The 27,876-nt window shown below is 42.8% G+C and overlaps 1 protein-coding gene across 1 annotated transcript; it reads left to right on the forward strand.

Moving 5' to 3' along the window:
* The first annotated feature begins 1,035 nt into the window (after window positions 1-1,035).
* LOC311500311 (serine protease HTRA1A-like) lies at window positions 1,036-27,098 on the forward strand. The gene is made up of 9 exons (XM_084561631.1): window positions 1,036-1,749; window positions 9,888-9,987; window positions 10,518-10,722; window positions 22,803-22,997; window positions 23,081-23,113; window positions 23,201-23,315; window positions 23,771-23,828; window positions 23,982-24,077; window positions 26,444-27,098. The coding sequence occupies exons 1-9, from the start codon at window positions 1,287-1,289 to the stop codon at window positions 26,610-26,612; spliced, it is 1,434 nt and encodes a 477-aa protein (XP_084417757.1). The 5' UTR covers window positions 1,036-1,286; the 3' UTR covers window positions 26,613-27,098.
* The last annotated feature ends 778 nt before the right edge of the window (window positions 27,099-27,876 follow it).

Here is a 27,876-nt window from a genome sequence, read left to right on the forward strand (position 1 = left end):
CTCCGGCGCACCACGGGGTGCTTGGGTCCCTCCATTCCCAGGCAGCAGCTCGGGGAAGCGCTCTCCTGCGTTCTCCCACCGAGGGCCGTTAAAACAACCCCACAATTGATCGCATTGTGTCGAGTCATTTTATGATGCTGATTTATCGCCCCAAAGTTTACTGGACTCTCACAGCTCGCCACAGACATCTAAATCTAACAGGGGTTTGTTGTAACACTAAAACGTTGCCATTTTATTACTGGAAATGCCATTTCAGTAAACAGCACGAATATTTAATGCTCCGAGGATGTGGAACAAATAATTGACCACTCTTTAACTGGTTTGCACTCTGACCTGTCGGGCGAGGATGGGAGCTTATTTGTATATCCCTGCTAGATGTTGTTTATGTCCCTGCATCATAAATGAGGTCGCCTTGCAATCTTCCAATTAAAACTAATTTGGCTGTTTTTTAAAGGCTATGTGAATGTGCTACATTAACTCCACACATCCTGCAATCCACCCAACCTTTTTTTTTTTTTTTACCCAGCGCTAATTTTTTCAAATAAGGCTTGTGTTGATTCCAGGAGTGACTAATTCATAGGGGAGTAGTTAAACGAAAAGAAAAAACAAATAAACTGTAAGGAAATAGGCCTGCGGCGCATGTGTAACTGTGTAAAACAGCTGGGGTCTTTGGGAAACTTCTGGGTTTAAATTTTTTGTTTGTCCTCTCAACTCATTAAATAAGACATCGCCGGCAAACACTGGATGTCCTTGAACTTTGTTTTTGTCTCCAAGGGTCAGCATGCTCCATAGGTGCAGGGATTTTCTGAACCTGACCTTGACCTTCTCAAAACTCCCTGGAGGGAAGTAAAGGAAAGGAGGATTTACACTTAACCATTTAACTTCCTCTTACATGAAAACACTTTGTGTTTTGTGTCATCTTTCAATAAATTCAGTGTACTTTACATCACTTTCATACCCATGTTCTGCTCTTTCTGTAGGCACATCAACAGCCCGGCGCTCCCGTTCCGTACGTCACGTGAACGCACCAATCGCCGTGCCTGTGATTGCCCAGAAAGTGAGTCGCCTCTATGAAGCTGTGCCAGCAAAAACGTAAAGTCGCGTAATTGGTTGCGCAGAGGAGTTTGTGTTAAATGCCTCTCCAGCTGGAATGACTCCCCCCTCAGCACTGAGCTCTCTCTCATCCCATAACACTGCAAGCAGGGAGTGAACTTTTGGAACTCTTTTAAACTTTCTAGTTTACTTTTTTAAAAGTTCTTTTTTGAAAGTTTTTTATTATTTAAATCATGTTCTGGTCAGTGTCGTTGTGCGTAATCGTGGCCGCTTTTGCGTCCGTGCCGGCGGACGCGCAAGTCTCCAGGTATGTCATCGGATGTCCGGCTCGGTGCGACAAGTCGATGTGTCCCCGGCTTCCAGCGGACTGCAAGGAGGGCCAGACCCTCGATGCCTGCCACTGCTGCCCGGTCTGCGCGTCCGGCGAGGGCGAAGCGTGCGGCGGCAGCGGCAAGCTCGGGGACCCGGTGTGCGGAGAGGGGCTGGAGTGCTCGGTCTCCGGCGGGGTGGCGTACACTGTCACGGTGAGGCGGAGGAGCAAGAGCGGGCTCTGCGTGTGCAAGACCACCGAGCCGGTTTGTGGGAGCGATGGGGTGTCCTACAGGGATATCTGCGAGCTGAAGAGGGTCAGCCGCCGGGCGCAGAAGCTGCAGCAGCCACCTGTTCTTTTCATTCAGCGGGGAGCCTGCGGCAAAGGTAACGCTCAGGTTGTTTTGATCGACACAACAGGATCAATAACACTCCATTACAAACTAGTATACTGATAAGAAATACATATGAAGAGCCATTGCTTTGTATTTTGAACACTTTATGCTGATTTAAACTGTTGTAAAACACAGTGTACTTCTGTCTTTTGTTTTTTTTATTATTTTACATTAATTCTACCAAACTTGAACATGGCAGCCTCACTTGTGGTCTGCAGATCACACAGATGTTGTTGCTTAAAGCTTCATTCACTGGCACACAATCCCCATGTGTCTGGGCCAACAAGAGCCACCATTCAAGTGGGCTTTACTCTCTTGTTCCTGCATTACAATTAGGCTTGATCAGAGAACACACTCTCCCCCCCTTTTCTCTGCTGAAAGGAGTCATGAGTTGTCCCCAGATGTAAAGCTTGATGTGAGCCTTTGGATTATCTTTGGCGTGCATCACCAGCAGTCACATGGCTGTAATCTGCTTGATTGTTCCATGCAAGGCAGTCCAGCGCCAGAGCAGCCTGCATTAGCTGCACTGAAAGGAATTTTCAAACCCCTCATAAGTACGATATAGGCTAAATGGAGCTGAGGCAGTGATTGGTTTTGTGCGATTGTTTTCAGAATGGACCTGTGCTTTGTCAGAATGTCGCGTGACAGGCATTTCACCCTAATCAGCAGAGCTCAATTATAAACATACATCATTCTTCACAGCCCAACTGAGAATTAACAATCCGCACATTTTCACCATTTATCATCATCACTGCTGTATGTGTGTGTATATCTTGAAACATCGTGTGAGACATTCAGATCGGATCGGATTCAAACACTCGCGCACATGTGAGGCCACAGGTGGTAAAGACATTGTGTCATTCTTGAGTTTTGCTGTGCGTGTTTCTTTTTTACGCGTGTACATCCATAGCGAGCGCCACATGTGCACCTGAAAACGTCTGATTGAAGAGCTTCGACACCTGCGGAGGGCTCAGAGACCAACACGTTGACTTCCAGGCTTGGAAACTTGCTGCTTTAAAACCCCAGTTCCTTTCCCCGCTCTTCTCTTTCGTCTCTTTCCTCCTCTGCGTTTCTGTTGTCACTCATAAATCACTCTTAACAGTCACATGAAGGAATTCCTGGCGCTGATTCAAAGCCACAATTCCCCCTCTGCTGAAGACGGTTTTAAAACAGGCAGGAGACACAGAGGAAAACACAAAATTAGCAACCCATATTTTCGGGAAAGGTTTACATGTGCATCAAAAACCATGTGGGCGCGGTGGTAGGGCAGACTGCGTCGCCGCATTTGTTTGCCAGTCATGTTAGCAACTTAAATGGTTAAGTCATTCCCAGGCAGCTAACCATGTCTGAAACAGAGCAAGACTGCGGTGAGGGCTACTGATTTTCCAAAAGGCACCCAGTGAAAATTTCCATAGCTGCAACAAAACGGATCGCATTTCATTCTGTGCATCTGATGCACCTCCGTCCAGACTAAATAATGCTTTGTGTACGGGTGTAACTTTAGCACAACTTGCGACGGAGCCTTCAGCCACTGACGAGAAACTCAACCCCCTCTGAGCGGCCTTTCGCTACCCTGCAGCCTGGCCCCATGTTAAGAAAACATATGCCAGTATAGTTGCATGATGTCATTTCATGTCTGGACGGTAAAGATTATGAAAGTAGTTAGTTCTGGCAAAGGAAATTAGGTCAGAGTATTCCGGTGACCTCGGGTTCACGTTTGTCAAAAATGACCCAATTTTTTGAGAAACATTCGGTTATTGGAAACTTATGGATAATTAAAGTGGGAACTGGTGGGGATAGAGAGGCAGCTAACGCGCAGATCCCTGAAATGAACCGAGAAAATTGCAGTTGGTGATGCAACTGTCAGGACCATCAGATTTGAGCCTCAAGACTGCAAAGACCTATGCATCTGAATACAGTTTGTATCTGCTGAGTGACTGTACTGCCCTTTATTGCGTTATGTTGCAGAATGCACTCTGTGACTCCGCTTAGTGACATTTGCTGAAGCTGCACATTCCTCCTCAACTTGCCTGAGCCGCTCTTAATACTAAAACATCATCTTCATAGGACTTTTTGCGTTGAATGTTGATCTATTAGTCTGTCTCCGCTCCCGTTTCTGTCTGTCTGTTTTCCTCATCTATTTTCCTTCCTGTTCTTGAGGAGGCATAATTCTCTCGCTTCTTTCGTTTCTCTTTCTGCTCAGCCCCTTCCAGACGCAACCTTTCCTCTTAAGCTCTTCTAATTCTGACTGCAACATGGAAACATTATGACTGTGTGTTCTCCTTCCTCAAATTACAAAAATAGGCCAAACAAACGCGATGCAACTTCCCAAATTTCTCTTTGTCTTGTCTGCTTCCGTCCCAGGGTTGGGAAAATTTGAAGAAGATCCTCATGATACATTTTATTAAAATAGAAATGTGGGTCAGCATGTCATTGTGTGCCAGTATAGCTCAGAGAACACTTTAGTGTCCTAACATTCATATCTGTTGAGTCACTAAAAATGTGTACTGAGCCAAAATCATTACAACCTCCTGGAAATTATTTTCATAATAGCATATCAACATTACTGGGCTTGCGTTGATTCTCAGAGCCCGGCCTCTCCTCTCAGGCTAGTGTGAAAAAAAGTACACTGTATTTGTTTAACAATTACCATAGAAAATGCATTGCTTTTTTTTCATAAACCTAGCTGCAGTTTGACTAAATTTGTCCAGCAATAAAAAGGGAGAAGGTCTGAGCTTGAAGCAGAGGTGCTGACTTTACAGTATTCACATTTTTTTTTTGCAAGGAAGAAAAAGCTGCTTCACTCTGCAGGCGCCAATAAAACAACCATTACTATGTATGGGAAAACTAAAAGAAGAAAAGGAGCTGAAATCTTGAACTTGGACCCTTGTGGTGAAAGTCAATGTGTGTAAAGTGGGGAGGGGTGATGGGTATATGGGGAGGTGGAGATAGGGGGGCTTTGAGTGATTGTGAGTGGTTTTATATGTTGTGTTTGAATAGCTTTTCCACATTTGATACTTGATTTGAGTCCAGAAATAATCTTATGGACATCTGATCATCATTAGCGGTGATTAACTTTATTGAGCTCTTTCATTAGGCGTTACCACGCTTCTCAATATATCTTCCATGTGGGTGAAAACTTTATCAGCTCACAGCGCCCTAAAGCACATTCATTTCACGCGATGAGTCAGTATGTCACTCAAACTCTGTCGTGTTGTGTTTGGATCTGCCAAATACTCTTTTTACGCTTTTTACTTAACCTACTTATATCAGAACCTTTACATAACTGCTGGGTATTCATTTGATCATGTCACATATAAGAAACATTTGGGATTTGGTGTAAGAAACATATAACACCACAAGCAGATATGTACCGTATATAAAGTGTAGTTCTCTTGGTTCTAGTTTGACTGCCATCTCCAAAATATTTGAAACTGTGTTATCCAACATCTATGACATGTCTAAGAGACCCACACCACTTAAATAAACACCCATGATTCATACTTTGATGTGTACCGATGCTGGTGAGTACACGATTATTGTTGACAGTGGTGATTGTTTGAGACTCTGTAAGGGATTGACCCGTCTTTCTTACCACATCTTTCAATGAGGCATCCCTCAGGGCTCAATTCTTGGTCCTGTAATATTTCCACTTGGATATTACTTTTGTTTATACACTGGCTGGCAAAAAAAAAAAAAAGGTCACTCACTCTAATATTCAGTTAGACCACCTTTAGCTTTGATGACAGCAAAACATGCACTGTGGCATTGTTTTGATAAGCTTATGCAATGTCATAAGATTTATTTCCATCCAGTGTTTCATTCATTTTTCACCAAGATCTTGTATTGACGATGGGAGAGTCTGACCACTGCACAAAGCCTTCTCCAGCACATCCCAAAGATTTTCACTAGGGTTAAGGTCTGGACTCTGTGGTGGTCAGTCCATGTATGAAAATTATGTCTCATGCTCCCTGAACCACTCTATCATAATTTGAGCCCCATGAATCCTGGCATTGTCATCTTGGAATATGCCCGTGCCATCAGGGAAGAAAAAAATCCATTGATGTTATAACCTGGTCATTCAGTATATTCAGGTAGTCAGCTGACCTCATTCTTTGGGCACATAATGTTGCTGAACCTAGACCTGAGCAACTGCAGCAACCCCAGATCATAGCACTGCCCCCACAGGCTTGTATAGTAGGCACTAGGCATGATGGGTGCATCACTCTGGAAGCTACTCATTGCATCAGTTGGGGTTAAATAACTTGTTGCCAGCTGAAAGATAATCACCTATGCAGTAATTATACAATAGGAGACTCGTACCTATTTGCTTAGTTAAATCCAGGTGGCGACTTTTTTATTTTTTTGGCTAGGCAGCATATTTTCTAGTGTAAGTATGTAAATGATAATATTTCTGTTAAACTGAAACAACTAGACAAACGAGTTGACTTGGAGTTACAATATTGCCAACTTTCGTCCATATAACCGCAAGTTAAAGGAAACACTTAATGCTATTTTCAGTATCTCCACCTCTAGCTGAGAATCAGGTTGATTTTGTGGATATGAAGTGATTCTTTTAACCAACTGCAATATGTCAGTTGTTATTTTACCAAGTTGAAAATAGCCCATAGTGACTTATTCGTGCCGTTGTCTGTAACTTGCAGACATGGTGATGAAACTGCAGTTAATGAAATAGCGTTGGTCATCATCTTCCAAAGTTTCAAGCAGTGTCTGAAAACCTCCCTGTACAGATTGGCTTTCTATGAATGAATGTTTCTTATATGCCCTTTGTTTTAGTTGATTTCTCTTGAAAGGTGCGAGATTATTTTGGAAAAAAGATAACAAGACATTTCTTTATCTGATGTAGTTTTCATATTCAGCTTCAGGTTAAGATGATTATTTGTCAGCATTTGATCTCGACATCAGCTTATAAATCCAAAGCATCATTGCTCATTTATAATATCTAAGTATACATGAAGGGTTAAGATGCCTATGTGTAGCAAACAGTGCGCTACTAGTGACCTGCCTTTTAAAACTACTGTCACAGTGGAAAGTAAATCCTTCGGTTTGCTTTTACTTAGAGCATTTACGGTGTTGAGCAAAAGCTTTTGATTTCAAAGGAGCCACATGCTTTACAGTTTAGTCATTCATTAGAGTTGTAACTTAGCAGTTTTCTTTGTCACAGTCTTCTTCATGTGTTTGCTTTTACATTTCTTAACTGAATACTCAATTTTTCCTGCCCCATTATGTACATGTTTAAATATATTTATCCTCTATACACATCAGTGCTTTTCTGGACACTAGAGTTAAGGATGAATTGCTAACCTTTTTGGCATTTAAGTAGACAGTTGTTGTTCAGTTGGGCTCATAAGTCAACTTAATACTACAGCTGCAAAGTCTTTCTAAGCACAGCTAAGCAGTGAAATAGTCCGTCTCCGTATATAAATCAGGCAACAATGGCTCGGCCACGGTCTTTAATGTAACTGTGCACAACATCTGATTCATGATGTCCCATCTCAACAAATCATCCAGTTTGCTTTGTAGTGGTAGTAGCGCGTCTGTGGTTGTAAATTTCTGCATGTGTGCGAGGAGGCTTCACTCATCATGACATGGGGAAACGGACTGGGATCCCGTGTGGATGCTCCACAAATAACACAGGTTCTGGACACTGGGCCTGCTTTTACAGTAACAGTAACCCTATCATAGCTGACCACCAACTACCCCGGGTGTGAAGGTAGCGTGGAGGAAATTACTCTGGTGTTTCCATTGCTTTTATTTCACGCCAAAAGTGAGAGAGTTGTGCAGCATTTATCAAATTTAATATTTGATTTAAAGTTCAACCAGGAAAATATATGTTGAGGTTTGGAAAATGAGAGGTTCCGTTTGTTTATGAGCCGGTTCTTTTGGCTCTAAGGGTGGCAATCAGGACACCAGTTTGGCCCAAAATACAACCATTAAATGGTCAGACGTTATGTGTAGATCATTTATGCTCTCCAGATGGTGAAACTTAAGGACTGGTGAGAACCCCTAGTTATTTTGTAATATTTTTCTTTAAGTGTTCTGACAACTATTTGATGGATTAACATTAAATTTAGTACAGTACTTTTCTTTAATGTCCCAAAGAGGTCAGTGATTTCAGTTATCTTGTGTAATATCTAATCATCTACTTCATGAAATATGTAAGTGGTTTCATTTTGGCCATAAATAAAGCGTCTCATCAATCAGTAGATGAATATCCAGAAAACATCCACATTTCTGATTATAGTGTGAAATAGTATCTACTAAATGGACAGATTTAAAGTCCAGCAAGAGAAAAAGGTGTTTTGTTTTGTTTAATGCTTGTTCTTAGCTGATGTCTAAACTAAAATATCTCAGCAACAATTGGGGTTAAAGATATTCATCTCTAGATGGATAAACCTAATGACTTTGGTGTTCCCCTTTGTTCCCTACTAATGCGCTGTTTATGCTTCTGCGTCAATTTGACGCCGTAGCTACGGCCCAGACTCTATGCAGACCCTAACGCCGTAGCTGGCGTGCATCTCCCCAGAAATGCAACTGCCCCTCACGGTGATGCAGAGTTGTTTTTTTTTTGTCTGCTTGGTAGTTGCGTATTTCCGCTTTAGTATTTCAGGCTGCTGCTCCATCTCCACAATTTTCAAATTGATTGTTTTATATCAATGAAGATGGAGATGAGATGCATACATTTGTATGACTCGTCTACAGGCGAAATTTCGGTGAAATTTGGCGAAAGTTTTAGTCATCATTGTTGAAACTGAAGCAGGAAGTAAAAGTGAAGCAGGAAGTAGAAACAAAAATTAACCCAACTGGCAAAAAAAAAAAAAAGACAGCGCCGATCAGCGCTAGGGTGGTGTTTTTACAGAGCGAGCCAGACTGGTTAGCGCACAAGTATAAATGGCTTGTATAGGATACGTAGGTTACGTGCGTAGGTTACGGCAGCTACGTCCCGCAGAGGCATAAACCGTGTTTACCTTTTTCCTTTTTTTTGCCTTCTGGAATAACATAAATTCTAGTGCAGATTTCCAGAGGATGAAAATGAATGACATTAGTGATCTGACGTTTCTCAAACACTCAGAAGTTTTCAGATATCTTGCAAAATCTACATGGATTGGCATGGTGACAATAATGTTACCCAGATGGTGTGCATCGTGATGACTTTGGTGTTCTTTTGACTTTTTCTCTTGCTCCAGACCTCACTTTTTTGACTTTGCGTTAAGTGTCCCAACAAATGCTAGGCAGATTGTATCATTAAATTTGATATCTGACATTTGCGAGTGATCTGATGATCGTATAAGATCAGAATTCCTTCCCTGAGGCTTGACAAATGTTTTTATACTGCATAATGTATAGCATGATGGTGCGTGTGTTAGGCTAAAAGCAACTAAAGTGGAACGTTTGTCCTTCCTTACCATTTACTGCCATCAGTGATATTCCAGGGCTTATCGGAGCGTTTGATTTTTGCAAATTCTGCCATCCAGGTGAAAGTAACAGTTCTATTGAAGCAAAATAGGACCAAGTTGCATGGCAAAAGAAGGGCTTACAAATGGAAGGATGAAAAGCTCAGAGGGAAACGTCTGGGGAATCTTGATTCATAGCTTCGGTTTAGCTTTTAATTACCAGGTAAATCTGTCAACATTTCCTAACTTGCCCGATGTTGGTTAGGTGATTCAGTGAATTTGGCAGCCCCCATGTATGCAGTCTCAGACAGTGTGTGTGTGTTCTTGACGAAAGAGCCGTTCATGAAGGTGGAATCCGCGTGTACTCCTTCAACCGTGGGGTAAAATAAGGGTGAAGGTCAAGGTTAAGTATTTATTTGTACGGTCTATGGCGAGAGTTTGTAAATGTGTGTGCAGACCCGACCAAGACAGTCTCAGCCGCAGATGAGCCGTCATGTTTTCTTTTCCCCACTGTGTAATGAAAAAGGTCATTTTTATTTGTCGGTTTTCTGTTCTCACACGGTGCTTACATCATGCAGTATTTCAGTGCATCTTTTGTTTGTTTTTACTAGTCTGACATCCCGTGTGTGTGTGTGTGTGTGTGTTTGTGTGTGTGTCTCTCTCTCTCTCTTTCTCTCTCTGTGTGTGTGTGTTTGTGTGCATGATGTATTTCCAGCTCAGGACAATCCAGACAGCCCAAGGCACAAGTACAACTTCATCGCCGACGTGGTGGAGAAAATTGCTCCGTCTGTAGTTCACATTGAACTTTACCGCAAGTATGAGTCGTGCACCTGTGTGTGTCTGTGTTTGTCTGCGTGTCTGTGTTGGGGGGCTGAAACACACGAAAATTTACAGCCCACCTGTGTGCTTAACCAGACCACAGCAGTCGCAGAGCACCTTACGGCCCACTTGCCTCTTTCAGCATCTTTTCATCGTCTCAACAGCTTTTGTGCTCTTTAATGTCTGCATCTTGTTGCTCTTTGACACCCCAGTTCTTCACCTGTCTCTGTTCTGTCTTTCACTGTTACTTATAAAGAGCATCCTTGCCTCACTCAGATCCCTTTTATGTTAATCTCTCGAGCTTACCTTTGAATGCTTTCTAGCTGTTTCATATATTTGCTTTGTGTTCAAGAAACCCGTGCAAACTCACTTTGACAGTTTTTTTTTTTTTCAGGCCTTACCCTGCTGTTACATCATGCACGCACTGGGCTGTTTTTCTAGAACAGGAGACCTGTTGAAAGAGGAGAATAGCAACACTCTGACCCCCTCTAACCTACCCGCTCTGTCCTCTTCCTTCCCTCCACAGGATGACTTATTCCAAACGGGAGGTGGCTGTGGCCAGTGGTTCTGGGTTTGTTGTGTCAGAAGACGGCCAGATTGTGACCAATGCCCACGTCGTGGCGAATAAACACAGGGTGAAAGTGGAGCTGAAGAGCGGCGCCTCCTATGACGCCAAAATCAAGGACGTGGACGAGAAATCCGACATCGCCCTCATCCAGATCGAAGCACCGGTCAGTCTAACTCATCAACAGGCTTGCAGAGACAGCAGAGCAGAGTCTGTCTTTAGAGTAAAATGTTGATGAAACTAAGTGTTAACTAAATGTTCTGCTTGCTTTTTTTCCCTCTTAATAAATTCATTTACTTTCCTGCCAAGAGTGAGATTAGAAGATCAATACGGCTCTCGTGTCAACAGTTTAAACATGGAGTTACAGCCAGAAATTGGTGAGCTTGGTGGTAGTGTAAAGATTTGAAAGCGGTCACGTTCAAGTTCACAGTAAAGCATGTCATTTTTAAATTGTTGCGCTTGAATATGGATTAAATAAATACGACAGAGCCAGGCTTGCCCTCTCTCCCTCTCTCTCTCTCTGCTTCCAGTCTTAATGCAGATCTAAGCTAATTGCTCCTGGCTTTAACTCCTTAGTCAGCATACAGGCATGAGAGCGGTATTGATCTTCTAACTTCATCTTACTTCTTGGATCGAAAATTATTTTCCAAAATGTCACACTGTTACGGTTGTGATTGGTTTAATTAGAGCAGGCTCACAGGAGGCCACGTTTTCTCCACTTTCCCACAGATCTAACATTTTGTTGGCTTCCACTTTTGTGTTTGGCTCTTGATACAAACAGTTACACTTTCTCATGTCAAGACACAAGGTTAAAACAAACTTCTACAAAACTTCTATAAACTAATAAGCCGCCACATCTACTTTATAGACCACAGACAGAGCTGCTCCGGACACATTTTGGTTTTTACAAATGAACTTGCATGCGGAGTTTTATGAGTCCGACGGAGTGAGAAAATTTCCCAGAGGTGTTCTTGACAAAGTTTTCTGCGTTCTCAGCCAGTGCAACAAGATCAAAACATCATCTCATCATCTCTGCTTTTTGATTCTCCGGTTAAAGCGCAGGTTTTGGGCTTGAAGTCTGGCATGAAAGTGTTCTAAATCTGGCAGATTATAGAGAATTCAAGTGAAGTAATTGAGAATGCAGGTGCGAGGTGGCTCTTTAAAAAAGACAGCTGGCTGGCAGACAGTCCACATCTTCAAAAACAGCTCTTCTCATGAGAGACACTACAATATTACAGGTAAAGGAACCTGTGGCCAGCTTAAAGCCAGCGTGTTTTTAGAGGAAACCACTTTGCTCCGTATGACACACTTTCTTTGTAGCTCTCTGCATGTCCCTGTCTGTCTGCGTGTGTCTGTGTTTATTTGTCCGTCTAGAGGGATCCACGCTGCATGGTAGTCACAGCCAGTCATGTGGAGGAATGTGTGGCAGTGAGCCAGGGCCTATTGACTTGCGAGTCATAGCAGAGCTGAGTGCATTATGGCGCTCGCTCTCATGGCTGGGTGACACCGCTGAAAAGATGTTCATGACCGCAACACAAGGTGCATTACAAAGGCCCCCGTTTCTGAAGAGGCCGAACCAGTCAGGTTTTGTTCAGCCGGCAGTGTGAGCGAAGAGTGCGTAAAAGAGCAGTGACAGATGCTTTGTGTGTGTTCATCCTATGGTAAAAGCTCTTCCGTCTGCTGATGACAAGCTGCTCTTCTTTCGAGGGGCTTTCGCCTGTTTGTTGCACCACATGCTCGGTGTGTAGTATTCAGGAATGGCTGACGACTTTGTGCCCTGTTATCATGGTCAATAATTAAGCATCCTTCATTGTTGGAGAAGGCTTACAATGCATGCAAAAAAAACCCCAAACAAAATAATTCCCAGCCATTAAAATTTATTTGAAGCAATTCTCTACATGACACCTCAATTTTAGCAGTTAGTAAACAGCATGCGATCACAATTAACTAGGTTTGTTGTAATCAAATGACAGCCAGATGTTCCCAGGGTGTCATGCTGCTCAAAAAACACATTCAGCATCATGGGTATACTTGTTTTGGAAAAGAGTCATTGTGTGTGACGCCTGAGCACGTCGTTCAGGTCATGAGTCAGTGGTGACTTTGAAAAGGCCACATGATTTAGATGGGGCTGGCATTTCTGCTGATGCGCAGGAGTTAGCATGCGTGTGTGGAAGAGTTTCTGTTACCTCTCGGGACAATTTCTGGTGTGAACGCAGATCTTGTCAGGACCAGTAGTCCTCATTGGGACCCAAGCCCAATCATAATGAGGCAAAATGTCATTTCTGAGGTGATGGTTATGGTTAGGGGTAATATATGAAATGAGGTTAGGCTAAGGTTAGGTTTTGGGTTTGGCTGTCCGCAATGAATGGAAGTCACTGCAGCAAGGGTAGCTGCGCAAATGTGTGTGTGTGTGTGTGATATCTGGAACGAGTGAGACTTATGAGAGGATGAGTGTGTTATAATGAGAGGGCAGGAGGGCAAGCAAAGTTGTCATTTCGGATTATATTTAACGGGGTAATTATAGCTGTCTGAACCTATTGCTGCAGGGGCTTTTTAATTTCCGTACCTGAAGAGTAATAACTGTGAATTTCAACCTCTTGCTTTATTCAAGCAAAGTTCACATGGCCATCTAAACATTAAACATTTAGTCTTTGCGACCCCAAAAAAGATCCAGTGACACGTCTTCATTAGAGAGCTGCAGTCTCCGAATCGGAATAATACTAAAGCAAGGCAAAAATCTCCTCTTAAAGATGCGTTAGTAATTTAACTTGGCAATATGACCACTCACTTGCTAGCTCCAGAGCTTTGGACAGTATCACGCTGAGTGGTGACTGTTTCAATGATCAAGAAAGCTGGCAAGCTGAACTTTGAGGATGAGATGAGACTCAGTGCTCTGAATAATGGAGAGTTCAAGACAGCTGAGTCAACCTCATTTAAAGGGGAACTACTGTTTTTTACAACCTTATTTCTGGCATAAAATATGGTCGTTTACTCACCCATATAACTTTTGTGTGATCGGGAGATATTTAGATCACAATATATCCATGTAGTTGGAGTGACTGGGGCACCGAAACGCAGCCTCTAAATAATGCATTATCTGCTGCGAAACTCGTTCATTGCTAGTTTTTTTGCACCATGGCTGAATATTTCTCCGACTCTGAGGCTGTGGACGAACCATAGCAGTAGCAAATTACAGGTAAACAAGCCAGCCGTCGCTGGTGCGCACGTTACTCAGAGACGACATTGTCCAGGTCAGAAGACATCATCCGGGGTCTGTAGGTCAATCTACAGACCCTGGGTGATGATAAAAGCTAATTCCGGAGTCAACGGGGAATAGCGCTAGTGTACGATAACAAAATATTGGTGAAATGAACGAGTTTCGCAGCAGATTATGCGTTATTTAGAGGCTGCGTCTCGGTGTCCCAGTCACTCCCACTACATGGACTTATGCTGATCTAATTATCTCCCGAAGGAATACAAATTACAAAAGTTATAAGGGTGAGTAAACGACCATATTTTATGCCAAAAATAAGGTCCAGGTTGTAAAAAACAGTACTTCCCCTTTAAGAGTATGTGTACCTTGACTGTGTTGATAGCACAAAGCTGAACTTGTAAAGTCAGTCGGCCTGGAAAGTGATTCATAGCCATTAATCAGTGATTAAAGTAGCTAATGGAAAATAACTGGCAGATGAATGGATTGTGAATGCAACAGATGAGACCAAAGAAATTTATTTAAAACTTTCAACGTACATCGAATTATCCCAGAAATCCCGCAATAGCAGCTTCGGGCATATTTTGCTATTCTTACCACACATTTTAAGCTTTTTGTATGTCATTGCATTAAACATCAAAATGGTTAGGGTTAGGGCTAAGGGCAAGCTGTAATCATTAGACATTTAGTTTTATGGAGACCTCTAATCTTATGGAAATCTCTGTGTCCACAAGCAGGAAAACAACCTTATCTGGTACTGTGTAAATCTCTATGACTGACTGTGTATCTTCTAGTCTTGTAATATGCCTTCACTCTCTGCTACTAAGTCCCTATACTGTAGTGATCACTCAGTTCAACTAAAGGCTTAAATAAACATTGCTGTCAGCACTTCAAAAGGAGCCAAAGATATCAGTCAAATTATACAATGGTGCAATTGTTTACAAGTGAAAAAGTGAAGTTTCCCGTCGCTGTAATGGCTAGCTTCTCTCCTCTGTCTCTTTTCTTTTCTATGTGAAACTGGAGTTTATTGGTAGCAGGGCCCAGTCCGTTCCTGGGGCTGTGGTCTACCCCTCAACTCTGGGGAATACATTAGTCTGTCTACAGCAGCTGGAACTTCAGAGGGGAAGGAAAGGGGGGAAAAGTGCTCTACTCACTTGTTCCTGTGGGAGAGTATGGGGGGAAAGAGAGAGCAAAGAAAGGGACAAAGAAAGAGAGGACGATGTGGTCAGGGCCTGGAAAATGGATCCATATGTCTGGAGGTCTGTGTGAGCTAATCGGCTAATGAGTGCATTGTGTGATGTGGCAATGGCACAATAGAGATAGAACTCACTCTGCTTTTTCTTTTTTCTTTTTTTTTTAACTTGGCTTAATGTGTCACCTGGAACGTGAAAAGGTATAATAAATCAGATACATTCGGTCTAACCTTTTTTTCTGACTTGAGACCCTTCAGGATTTGAAGGATATGTAATTAATCCTGTTGACTGATTTTGACCCCCACAGGCCTGGAAACAACTGCACTGTCTTGGAATGACTTCTGAACACTGAAGAAGTGCTGTGCAGGGAAAATTTCCATATCGTTCCATCGTTTTATGTCATGGCCTGTGCAGACATTAGCACTGAGTTTGCTGAATGCAGCTGCGTTTGTGCTCTGTAATAGTAGCTGAATGTGTCGCTCGAGACAGCCAAACGCATTGCTTAGTTTCTCTCAAAGCAAGTAAGGGATGTTCTCCCTATCCTTTACATCGTAATGGGTTTTCTATCTGTTAATCCTCCAAACAATCTTATGTTAAGTCCTGTCCACATACAGTTGCTGGTGTACATTCCCTCTTGTGTATTTCCTGCCCCGAATGTTTCAAATGAAACAAACAGAACATGAAACTATTGCTACTGTATGAACGTAGCTAGCTCCTCTTGCAGTCACCACTCTTAATTTGAAAAGAAAAAACTGTCAGACGATGGCGTTGTTCCATCTGGGTTCATCTGACGTCCAAGCCCGCTATCAGCAAGGTGATTTTGGTGGTAGGAACCAAAGTTGGTGTTTCCTTGCGGGTTAAAGGTGGGGGAACTCTGTGTATGCATCACATGTCAGTCAACAGATGCTCCCATTACGTTGTTGCCCCAATCTTTGCACCTTGAAGTTGAAATTAGTTCAATTTGGTGTCCGCACACTTTGCATTGCCAAAGGTTTCCTCTCTCCAACTGGCTTAACTGTTAGAATTTCATGCTCTCTTGTCACCGCATTGTTGTTAGGCTCTTCTTGTGCGTATGCCGCCTTAGATTGACGAGGTATGCCTTTTCCTCATAAATTAAAACTATACTACCGTTTTCTTTAAGAATCTCTTCATCTCGTGAATCTAAAGTTGATTGTTTAGTCGTGTAGCTGCGGATTATGAAATCGGCTCGTCGTTTCAGCTGCTAAACTGACACTTGCAGCCTAGATGTCTACTTAATCCATCTCAGATCAATGAGGCACTCTTTCGAAAACTGCCACCCTTACGACTGTAAACGCAAAGGAAGTGAAGAAGACAGAAATGTCTCAAAAAAGCGTCGTGGCTCCAATAAATGAGTCATTTTCTTGGATTGTTTTGTGAAGGAAATAAAAATCTGCCCTCACATTTTCCCTGTGGTGCCCTTAGACAATGACACTGTTTGTATCACCCATCACCTAGTATTAAGAGTCTTTAACCATCCTCTCTGGGAAATTTGCCTGGTGCTGGTTTTGTCTGGGTTATTATTAGAATATGTACAGTCTGTGTGTGTTTGTGTGCGTGTGTGTGTCTGTCTGTGTTTACGTGCAGAGAGGAAAGAGGAAGAATGTGCCTTCATGCAGCCATGTGTTTATCTGTTTATCAGCAACCCCGGGTAAATGTTTCCGCAGGAGACGTCTACATTTTAGCTGTGGTCCCCAATCCCCCGAAATCAAACTCACGAACAATTATTCAAATCAGAATGCGTATGTTTGCGGGTGTGCACTCGGCTGGGTTTAAGATGGCTCTCAGCGGGGATGAGGAAGACACGTTACACTGCCAGTGGAAAGACGCAGCGTGGCGTCCTTTGGAGACATGCAGAGGGGAAATGAATCACATCCTCCTCCCTTCCTGACCCATCCTTTCTTCTCCATCGCTTGCCCCTGCAACAAAAATGGTTCTCATGCTTAAGGATGGAGTAGGGTGGGAAGAGAGCCAAGAAAAATGGACACACACGTGCACACACAGGGTGCGTAGTCCTGCCGGGTTTTGATACACTTTGTCTTGGCCTACTTTCTGGCTGCGTAATTGTTTTCCAGACTTGCTAGGCAAACAGTGGCCTTGCCCAAAACTGGACTTACCAGTCAGTGACATCACTTGTAAATGTTCTAGATACATATGAGGCATAAAATTAGATCAGCCATAGCAATAGTCAGACGTTGATAACTAACTGCGTATCAGAGGCGGCCCTGACTACAAATGACTTTTTACCCTAAATAGCCTATTATTACCCTAAATGAGACAAGGCTGTAATGCATGTTTGGTTGTGTGATTATGTGACAACTGCTAGCTATTCTGAAGGGAGTTCGGAGCCTAGATTATATCATCAGAGATCGTGTTTGAAGGTTAGGCCACTGAGTTTAATGAAAACAACACATTTTCCCCAGTGAAGGATGAATGGATGGATGAATTTGGTTTGTGACTCACCTCTAGAAACTGCAGGTAAACTGGTGAGAGCGTTTGTCAATTCTAACACTGAAAAGTATCGCCATCAAACATTCTGCGTGTAGATATCATTCTGCATGAAAAGACTCCTTTCAGCAATCTGTACCTTTTATTACCTACTAATGTGTGTATTGCTAGTGTCATACTCCACAATTTCGGGTGTAGGCTTTAGGAAAATGCAACACTTCTACATCCAGGAATATAAGTCTGTGGTTCCGAAATGAGGTGCTCTTAGTTTACTTGTGGAGATTTGAGTGTGCCCCCCCAACCATATAAGGGATAGTCTAGACCACAATTTAACAGCCCAGACATATAAAACCTGTAGGAGTTAGTATTAGTGTCGTATGTAGGTTTGGATCCAAGTTAAAGGGAGGATGTCAGGGTGGATGGTTACAAAATATATACTTCTTGTTTAAAATAGTAGTGATAGTCAGTGTTAGATTATTTGAACTATGACAACACTGGGTATATTAACCATGGCAACAAAGGTCCCGTAATCTCAATAAAGTACTGCCTTTAAACTTAGCTCTTGTGCCTATACCTATCCAGACCTACCTATGGAGTTGTCATGTCATAAAACTGACAATTTATGTGGAACGGTTTAGGGTTACGGACGAATGAAGTCAGACTGATGGTCATGAAGGGCACTATTATGTCATTTGACTTGTTGATCCATTTTCTAAACATCCTATCCTGTTTAGCGTCACATGGGTGTAAGTTTATCCCGGCTGACACCAGGCAAGGGGTTTGGGTCAACCCTGACGAGGTCGCCAGTCCTCGCCGTGCAAACGTTCAGCACTATAAAAATAAAAGCATGACCTAATGCTTTAGGTAGAAGAGAAACTAACCACGTTTACAGTAGGAAGTCTCCCTGAAGCAGACCGACACATTAGACCTCATCATTGTGATTTGCGCGGTTCAAAGTTTTGTGGTGTCTGGCCAGAAAAGAGACGCCCTGGAGTCCTCTTTAACTTTCATGCAAAGCTACAGGGAGTGGAACGTGCACGGAACTCACAGACATATGTTTGCTCTTATGCAGACCAAAAAATCTTTTTCAACAACATATGGAACCCATAGTGGTTTCCGTACCAGTGTCGGCAAGGATATGGTTTTACTCAGAGTGTTTGGGACATGTTAATTTACCTAACAAGTGAGGAGCTCCTCAGCACGAAGACGCACTATAACTTTGATTAACCCATATGGTATATAAACACACATAAATGTTTCCCTGCATGCTATACGAGCACTCAGACTCATACACACACACATTCCCGTTGTCGCCTCTTTCAGACTCCTCAGCAGGGTCTTCTCATCCTCATTCTTGATGTACTGCATGAGCGTGCCGAATCTTGCCCCATTTTTATCTGCATTAGCACAACCCCGAGGGCCCAGCTTCAGACGTCAGCAGTAAAACCCTATACCTTAGTGTTCTTATGAATTTTGTGAGGTGGAAGTATGCTCCCTGCTTTGAAGTCACCTGTTTGAAACAGAAACAGGGGAGCTCAAGTGACTGTAGTTGAGCTTATATACAGTTGAGGCCGCGCGCTGACCCAGCCACAGCTTTTTGTGTCTGAATGTGTGTATTTTGAAGTGGTCTGGTTGTATATCCGAGCCATGCCAGGTGTGTGGGTTTTCATTTACAGACTTAAGGTTGTGAGGGTTCATGCCCAGGTGACCTCCTCCCTCTCTCTGGTTTTCTTCTGCTCTCTCTGTGTCCACATGTGCCTCTATTAAGCCAAAACCCATCCCAGCTTGACCGGAGTTAAAGTTTGCACCTGGTCTGGTCATAAAAAGGTAGTTAGTTTAATGGCTTTTAAATGAGGCTCCAAACAGCCGAGGCTGTAACATTAAACAATGATAAATCTCTACAGCAATTTTCACAGCAATGTTTGTCTGGCGGCTTATCTGCCTTATTGTCCCTTCGACACGGTGCTACAAAATATGTCTGCGGCTGAATCAAAATGCAGCTCGGCTTCTCAGCATGCGCCGCTTTACACTCTCTTCTTTGGTCATGGACAACAAAACTGTTCAGTCCTCCCTTTCGTTTTCTCTTTTCTGAACACTCAAGAACGTGGAAAACCTGGCTTCCTTCGTGACGTGAAAGAGAATAACCTACAAAGTGCTCTCCAGCCTAACAAAACAAAAAAACCTTTCATTTTCAGAAAGAAGACGCTATCCTCCCACACCACGTCGGATCAGACTTTTCCAAAAACTCAGCAGTGGATATTTTTGAAACTGACGACTCCTTTTAGGTCTTAAACCAAAAATATTTCTCGGGCCAGGAGCTGGTTTCTGCCGCCGTACGTTACCGTAATATCAAATGCAACTTTGACTCATTACCTCACATTCTCAGACTCTCCGCCTGTGGTTTGTGGTGTTTGTTGTTCCCCTCGTTCACCTTGCCTCCTTCATTTAAGTGCGGCTATAGTGTCTTTGGGTAAAGGGCCGTTGCGTCGTAACCTTCCTCTGAAATAGCAGGGTGAGTCACTTTGGTGGTCAGCAGAGGCAGACTCGCATTGGCGAGGTGATTTTCCACGAGCCATTCCAGATCGCTGACTAGCAACAATTAGTAAGTGATACGTAGGCTCGGAGGTCTTTCAAAACGTCGGGGAGTCGGCAGGTTCTCTGTTTGTTCTGCCCTCTCACCTGGGTGCAGTTTGCTTGTCAGCCAACTCCTGCATTTTCCTCACTGTGTACATGACTTTTCTGAATGCAGCGTGATTTCGCGTGAGTGTGTGTGAGGCTGTATGAGCCTTAAAAGAGCTTGTGTTTATTAACTGGAGTTCAGCAACCGGTGCCTCAAAGCTGACATTTTAGAGATGCATGGTTTCCACCTGATAGCAACAGTTGCCATGACACCACCAGTATCACTAACTGTTATCATAATTACGGGGACAGGCAGCGGCCGAGTCTTGAATGTCTTGGCAGGGGCTTGCATCCACCTGACGTCCTCTCTCTCTCTCTCTCTCTCAGCTGTGTGTGTTCCTCTTGCTTCCTTTCTCCATCTGTTTATACTCTTATCCCACATTGAGTGTGACGGGGGAAGGGGAGCGGGGGGTTGATTATACAGACTGCTACTCCTGTGTCAGGTGTTAGTTTGTACATGCCAAGTGCACATTTCCAGGTTTACGTACTCACTTCCTCTTACCTTCTGCGTGTGTGTGTCGTATTTGATTTGTAACATGTCCAAAAAGAAGAAGAAATCGGGAACGCGACCTCGGACATTTGTTTTAGTTCTGTTTGGATTTGTGTGTCTGTGTGTGGTTGGAGGTCGAAAAGGTTCTTGGCTATCGCTATCTTTGTCATCGCCTAATAATAACTTCACCTCGAGGGTCAGGTTCGTTTACGGCAAAGTTTAGGACAGTGAATCAAAAGTTCATCTGAGATGTTTTCCCACAATCCAATTTTCTCTTTTAATTTAAACCCGTTTATGAATCACACGTCTGCTTTTTGTTATTGTCTATATCCGCAGACACCCATAAACCCAGGGAAATTGGCATGCACAGGAAGCAAAGTGCTGTGATTTATGACTGAGAATACAGTAATTTGTGATTTTCCCTGCCATGTGTGAGTGTTCAACTGGGTATGCTTATTTCACATTGATCCATTTGTCTGCGTGTGCGAACTTGTGTTGCTGTCTCAGTTAACTTTCAGGCTCCTCTGGTTCCTATTTATAACCCAGCGTAAACAAGATGGATACACAGGAAGTTTTTTTCTTTAAGGTGGTCCTTGCATGGCGTCAGGTCGTCGGGCGCAGTCCGCATACAAGATCGACGTGATTTGAGCTTTGACTGTACCGAGCAGAAATGATTTCATTCACAAAAGGAAACTATCACTGTGGATGGATAAATATACAGTATGCTTCCCCTGTCTGTCTGTAGAGACAAGCTCTCTTTAGCCCGGTTTCCACTGCCCAGTGTAACAAGTCCAACTAGAGCTTAAGGCAGTCATTATTTACTGTGTATTTGTCAGTTTTCCAGCATCTGCGCTGTCTTGGCACTTATTAGCCATTAGGAATGATTTGTTAGCTTGGCTGAAGTATTGGTCCGGCAAAAGCTTTTGATCTTGATTATTAGTATTTTGAGTCGAGTTGTTTGGCCTAAATGTCACTTCTGCCTGCGGTGGCGAAGGAGTAATCATTATTGCGAGGGAGCCCTGGCATGCAGCAGTGAGAGTGGGCAGTGTTTAGAAGACTTGTGGTATAGCTGGGATTATTTTTCTACTGTCCACCCTTAAAACAGATGATCATGAGACGACTTCAAAGCCTGACAACTTCAGTGAACACTGTACTTGCTTGAAAAGTGGAATATACACCGTTTTTCACAGCCGTAAATGAGTAACCACAACACATTAACACTGCATGAATTTCCTAATTAAAAGTAGTAAAACACAAATAGACTGTACCCTTTTCACACCCAGAATATAACCCATATTTGTTCAAATACATTTGCACATCCAGTCATATTGTGCTCAAAATATCGTCCATGGCATGCATCACTTAGCGTTGCATTGGTTGAATTAACAGAAAATACTTGGAGTAGTCTGTTTGTGTTGATTTACATGTGTTTTTTTAATGATATATTTAAGCTCCTAACTTTTATTGGGCACGCAGTGATGTTTGCATTTAAAAGTCTTGTTCTTTGTCACGTCACCATAGCAAGATTTTGATTCTGAAAATATTTGAGACAAACCTAACATGTTCCATTATTCTCTAACAGAAGACTTTATGTACCTTATCATACCACTGTTCTGACCGGCCTAGGGCAAACCAGTACGTGGCATGCTTGACTCCACCACAAGCTGCTCAAGTTCCTCTTTCTTAACATTTACAGTTGCACATCAAAATGACTTGCAATTAGCATCAGGTCTACTTTTCATAACTTTTTTCAAAAAAAGGGAGAGAAACCAACTTATCCACCAAAAAAAAAGAAGACATTTTCAAACCGGACACTAATCAGTTCTCCTCCAATCACTGCACAGGACACCAGGAAGCTGAAAAACAAAAAAGAGATAACAGCACCCCCTACAGGCAGGGAGGGAGCACACACCATATGACTCTCAGTCGTAACACCACAATGACCCCTTTTTGCTTCAACACATGCTTAACGTAATAAAAACCATTACTCACAAAGTTGGTAATAAACATTACTAAACAAAAGTTACATGGTATCTTTATTGATGTTTTCAGGAGAATTGAGGGTGAATAAATATGATTTCTTCTGTCAGGAGACCACCACGTTAGACTGACTTCCATTGAAGCCCCAACCATTAGTGTGCCTAAAATGTCTCATTCTTTTCATGGAGGATCCCAGTAACATGTCCCTCTGTGTTTCTTATCCGTAGACCAAGCTTCCCGTGCTATTGCTGGGCCACTCGTCAGACCTGAGACCAGGAGAGTTTGTGGTCGCTATCGGCAGCCCGTTTTCCCTCCAGAATACAGTTACTACCGGAATCGTCAGCACCACTCAGCGAGGAGGCAGAGAGCTGGGTCTTCGCAATTCAGATATGGACTACATTCAGACTGACGCCATTATCAATGTAAATGAGAAATGAGATGCTTTTTCAGGATGCACTGATCTCATAAATGCAAACAATAACTTATATATCTCCTTGATTCACAGTACGGCAACTCTGGAGGGCCTCTAGTAAATCTGGTAAGGCGTGTTTTGTTTTGAAGTCAAACCCGTCTTTGTGTTCTCATATTAAAAACCACACCACTAAGCTGAAACTTGTTGTGTTAGGATGGTGAGGTGATCGGGATCAATACGCTGAAAGTGACGGCAGGCATCTCCTTTGCCATACCCTCAGACAAGATTCGACAGTTCCTGGCCGAGTCATACGACAGGCAGTCCAGAGGTATGAGCTACAAGACACAACTTATTACGTTTTCATTTTACTGCTTCTCATCAATCACTAAGACAAAGTGTCGAAGGAAAAAAAGAGTTGGACCAACATCCCATTTGGATATACACTAAAAGGGCTATAACTCAGAACACAATTTCTGTGACTGTTTTTCATCTCCGTGTGCTCTCTTGAGATATATTCACTACATTTCCTTCTTTATGAATTCGTGCCCAGTATTGCCTAATAGAATTTTGACACCGCAAATAAACTAGAGAGAAGAAATGCCAGCATACTGTATATTAGGTTTTCACCATTTACCTCCTCATAGTGTTTCAGAACAATATATACACGTGTTTTTTATGTGGCTGCCAGCTCCGTGAATTGATTCGTCTATATGATGAAAAACACGGAGACTGAAATAAACCAGGAGGTGAAAGGATGAATGATTGTGATGTGTCCACCTCTAGGGAGAACAGATGCCAAGAAGAAGTATATTGGCGTGAGGATGATGACGCTGACTCCAGCGTAAGTTGCACTCTACTAAATGCGTTGCCCCAGCGTTGAATCTCATTCATCAAATGAAACTTTTTATTACGCTGAGACAACAATAAATTTCAACATTTAGGATAAAAATGGAGAATGATTACTGAATTCTCTGTCTTTTTTTCAATCCACTAGGCTAGCCAAAGAGCTGAAGACTCGACACCGTGACTTCCCTGACATCACCTCTGGAGCTTATGTTATGGAGGTCATCGCAAAGACGCCGGCTGCAAAGTAAGGAACATATTCTGCTTTCACCGACAGCATTGGTTCATTCCTGATCTTTATAAAGAGACGTGCACAACAACGTTTATAATCTGCACTCAAAGGAACAATGTAAGCACTGGAAACTTTCTGGTTTCCATTTGTAGTCTGAATAGAATTGACTAGTCATTCAATCATTTAGCTGATGTGTGAGTGGGATTTGTTTGTATGCAGTCCATATGCAGAGCAAAAGAGCCAGGGCGCCCCATCATACCCTGTCTGCAAACGAGCTAACATATTCATCAAGCTTTTGTCAAGCAAATATTTTAAACAAAGATGTTTTAACTATCCAATCAGAGACTCCATTCTTGCAGCTCAAGTTATTCAGACTATTCACAATGACCAGCACACAGAACAAGCAACCATAGCCTTAATATATCTGTTATCTGTTACAGAAACACTGCCCACAATGATCTGGTGATACTCTGATAACAGCCAGTAGGATTCCAGATGGCCTCAGTACAAACTAACTTCATCGTAACTTTAACTTTTAAGGAGAGGTCCAAAGGGAAGATCTCTCTGACTGATCGGGTGCTGTGGGAGATTTTTTTTGGCAATTAATCCATGTGCACTTAACTCTCAGAAGAGTCTCAACACTCTCCACGCAGCCCCTGCTCCCCTCTCTGCGCAAACAGACAGTATATTTCATTTCCTGTCTTAATTTCATTTCTCTCGCCTAACTGTCGAGCGTGCACGCACGCACACACGGCTACACAGCTGTCCAACGAGGATGTAAATTCATGGCTCACTCCGGCGTTCCAGGAGTGCCTGGCCCTCTAAAATATCCCCCGTCCTCCCACAATCGCAGCCCACTCCAATCAGCCACCACCACAACTCCAGCGGAGTGGGGCGGGGGAGACGCTGAGGTCAGCTGTTTCCTTCAGACCTCATGGAGGGAGGTTACTAGCTGCGCTGTGGTTTTCCTGCGCCTGCTCACCCAGCCCACTCCAGAGTAGTCACTCCTGCAAGGCCTCATCCGAGTTTGCTCATTGCTTAAATCAGCCAGCTTTTTGAATAATAGCATTTCTGCGGTTGCTTTTATATTCCGTGGTGTTTTCTAGGCTGCACTTTCACGCTTTTGATCTCGCCCTGTGTTGTGTTGGTTTATGGCGTTTGGAAATCTTGACCATGTTGTGGAGAACCTTCCATTTGCCGCGTTGGAGGTGTTAGAGCAGCTGAAGTGTAATGAGGGGAGTTGCAGTTGTGAAGGTGTCGTGGTCTGTGTTTACATGTGGCTGTCATTAAGCAGCTGTGTAGAGAGTCAGCTTTTGATATCACTGCTGGTTATAGCCCCGGTCTGGGTGTGATTTCAGCTTTACAGGTTTGTTTTTGTTTTGTTTCGTCTTTATCAGGGGTGTAAGCCTTTGCCAACATGTTTTTATCTGCTTGGCGCTCAAACCTCACTGTGGTATCACTGGACCGTGATTGCTTCATTATTAAAATACTCACAACTGATGTTACTACGCTTGAGATTGCACACACCGACCTATAAACAAAACTTTCCAAAATACACGTTAATAATTTAAAGCATTACATCTGTTGGCCATTAAATGAAACTGCTGCTTTTTATTCTTCCTATTAAAATCTAAAGAGGAAATTGTTCTAACACTTTATGTAAGGATCAAGACCAAGCATTACACATTCATTTCTGACTCCCCTGACTGCCTGAGGCACTCAGCCCCAAGCACATTCATTTCTGCTCAAGACGTGCATTATTTATATGTTTTCATTTGGTCAAAAAGTTTCCCAAAATGTTGTTGAGACAGGAGTGAATACCATATTTTCTCGTGTCTGTACACTGGTGTGAGTCTTTGATATTCGGTGTTATTTGATTTAAGAATAAGAACAAACTGTTAAGATATATCAGACTCCAAATACAAAATAACACTTGTTCTAGGATCAATTAATAGACATTAGTTGGAACATACATACTGTATACATATTGTATACTTATTGTGAGCCCCTGCTGAGCAGCATTAGCCTTCTGTTGTTGTTGTTATCCTCTCAGGAAATGAGGGTTGAAAGTGATGGGAGGTGTTTAAATCAACAGGATAGAGCTTTTTCAGTGCAAACATTTTGACTTGTTGCAGCAGGGAAACGACAGATGTACTGAAGAGGGCCCCATCCCACTTATGGGAGGTCCAGCTTTTGTGTGTGCTTGTTACTGGGACACTTAATGGGACCAGGCCATCATGAACCGTCATGTGACAAGTGCTACTGTTCAGTACTGATCATTTAAGTCAACAGGATACGTTTTCTTGCTATACACACACAACACATACTCACCATTTCTGAAGCCCTCCATCAGTCATCTCTCCCTTTCTTCTGTCCTCTAGTGCTGGACTCAAAGAGCATGATGTCATCATCTCCATCAACGGCCAGAGGATTTCAACAGCGACTGACGTCAGCGCCGCCATCAAGAGAGACGGCACTTTGAAAGTAGTTGTGCGCCGCGGCAACGAGGACGCCATCCTCACCGTTGTTCCCATGGAGATCGACCCTTGACCCTCCACAAATCACAGCCAAGGAGCTGGAGCTATGTTTTACTTGTCACCAGTGGACCTTTATTTTGAAGAGGGCTTCTGCCGACACACCCTCTCCCCGTGGCTCAAAGGCCAGCGTCGACACACATCCAAGAAAATCCTGGCTTTGCCTTGAAAGCAGCGACTGTACAGATGCCCCTAAAAGCAGTGATGTACTTAGGTTTTCGTGTTTTTTCACTTTTAGTCTTCCGTGCTTTCATCAATGCTAGTACTGTTTGGTCACAAACATAAAAAAGTTGATAATTGGCTTTTCATCTGCTTTCTTGTTTTAGTTTGTCTTTTTTGATATGGACTTTTGCTCAGTCTGGCATTTCACTGCCATTCTACTTAGAGACTCACTGAGCAAATCTAATTTGTATAATTGTTGTTTTTTTAAACTCCTTTTTTAAAAGTACTGTAGAATGTTTTTTGTTGATTATGTGATGTATACTGAGAAGAAAATAAAGGTTTAAAGTTTACATTGGTTTTGAGACTCTGCATTCTGGCTTTCATATTTTCTTTCCATCCATCTTTCACTCAATTTCTTACATAAACAGAGACACACATTTTGAGACGAACTACGCACAGGGTGATATTATAATGTTTTCCTTTAACCTTTGCTTGTACACACGCACACACAGAAAACCATTCTGGATCTGGTTCGAATTTGATTTTATTGCCTTCATATGGGCTTGGTAGCGGTCTGTAGTGATTGTTGGGCCGGGGGCTTGTAGGCTGACCTCAGAGACAGGAGCGTGAGCCAAGAGAGAGATCCGACCCACAACGCAGCAGCGGCCCCAGATGTGGGGCCTCGCTTGAATACGCTTCATGTGTTGGTAGAGATTTTTTTGTTTACCACATAAATTTTGGAAGAAGGTGACGAATTAGATCTCACGAGAACTACACAAACCACAACGGAGTACAGATTCGGCTCAGACCAAAAACTTTCACTAAATGTGAAATCTGCTGTGGAAAAACTAAGACGAAGCCCTTGTTTTTCTTTATTGTAACCCACCATGAGTCAAATGTAACAGTTTTACAAGACGGGAACATATTTTGTCATTCAGTGGTGACTTCCCAGTTTTTACATCTGAACTGCACACCAAGTCCCTAATAACCAGTGGATGTTCATCCTCCCTTCCTCCTATTTTCCATTCACATACACCACATGGAAGCTCTACAACAGAAAAGCGCAATTGGCAATTGAGCCACAGGCATGTATCACAGGGAAACTTTATTTTAAGGCT

The sequence above is a fragment of the Chelon labrosus genome (assembly GCF_963514085.1).
Source record: "Chelon labrosus genome assembly, chromosome: 15".
Taxonomy (NCBI): Eukaryota; Metazoa; Chordata; class Actinopteri; order Mugiliformes; family Mugilidae; genus Chelon; species Chelon labrosus.

What these genes read in the sequence shown, in the direction of transcription:
- LOC311500311 (XM_084561631.1), top strand. Translation starts at nt 1,287, where the DNA reads ATGTTCTGGTCAGTGTCGTTGTGCGTAATCGTGGCCGCTTTTGCGTCC. An exon ending in GCGGGGAGCCTGCGGCAAAG is followed by an intron (nt 1,750 to 9,887) that starts GTAACGCTCAGG and finishes ATGTATTTCCAG; the next exon opens with CTCAGGACAATCCAGACAGC. An exon ending in GAGGGCCTCTAGTAAATCTG is followed by an intron (nt 23,114 to 23,200) that starts GTAAGGCGTGTT and finishes TTGTTGTGTTAG; the next exon opens with GATGGTGAGGTGATCGGGAT.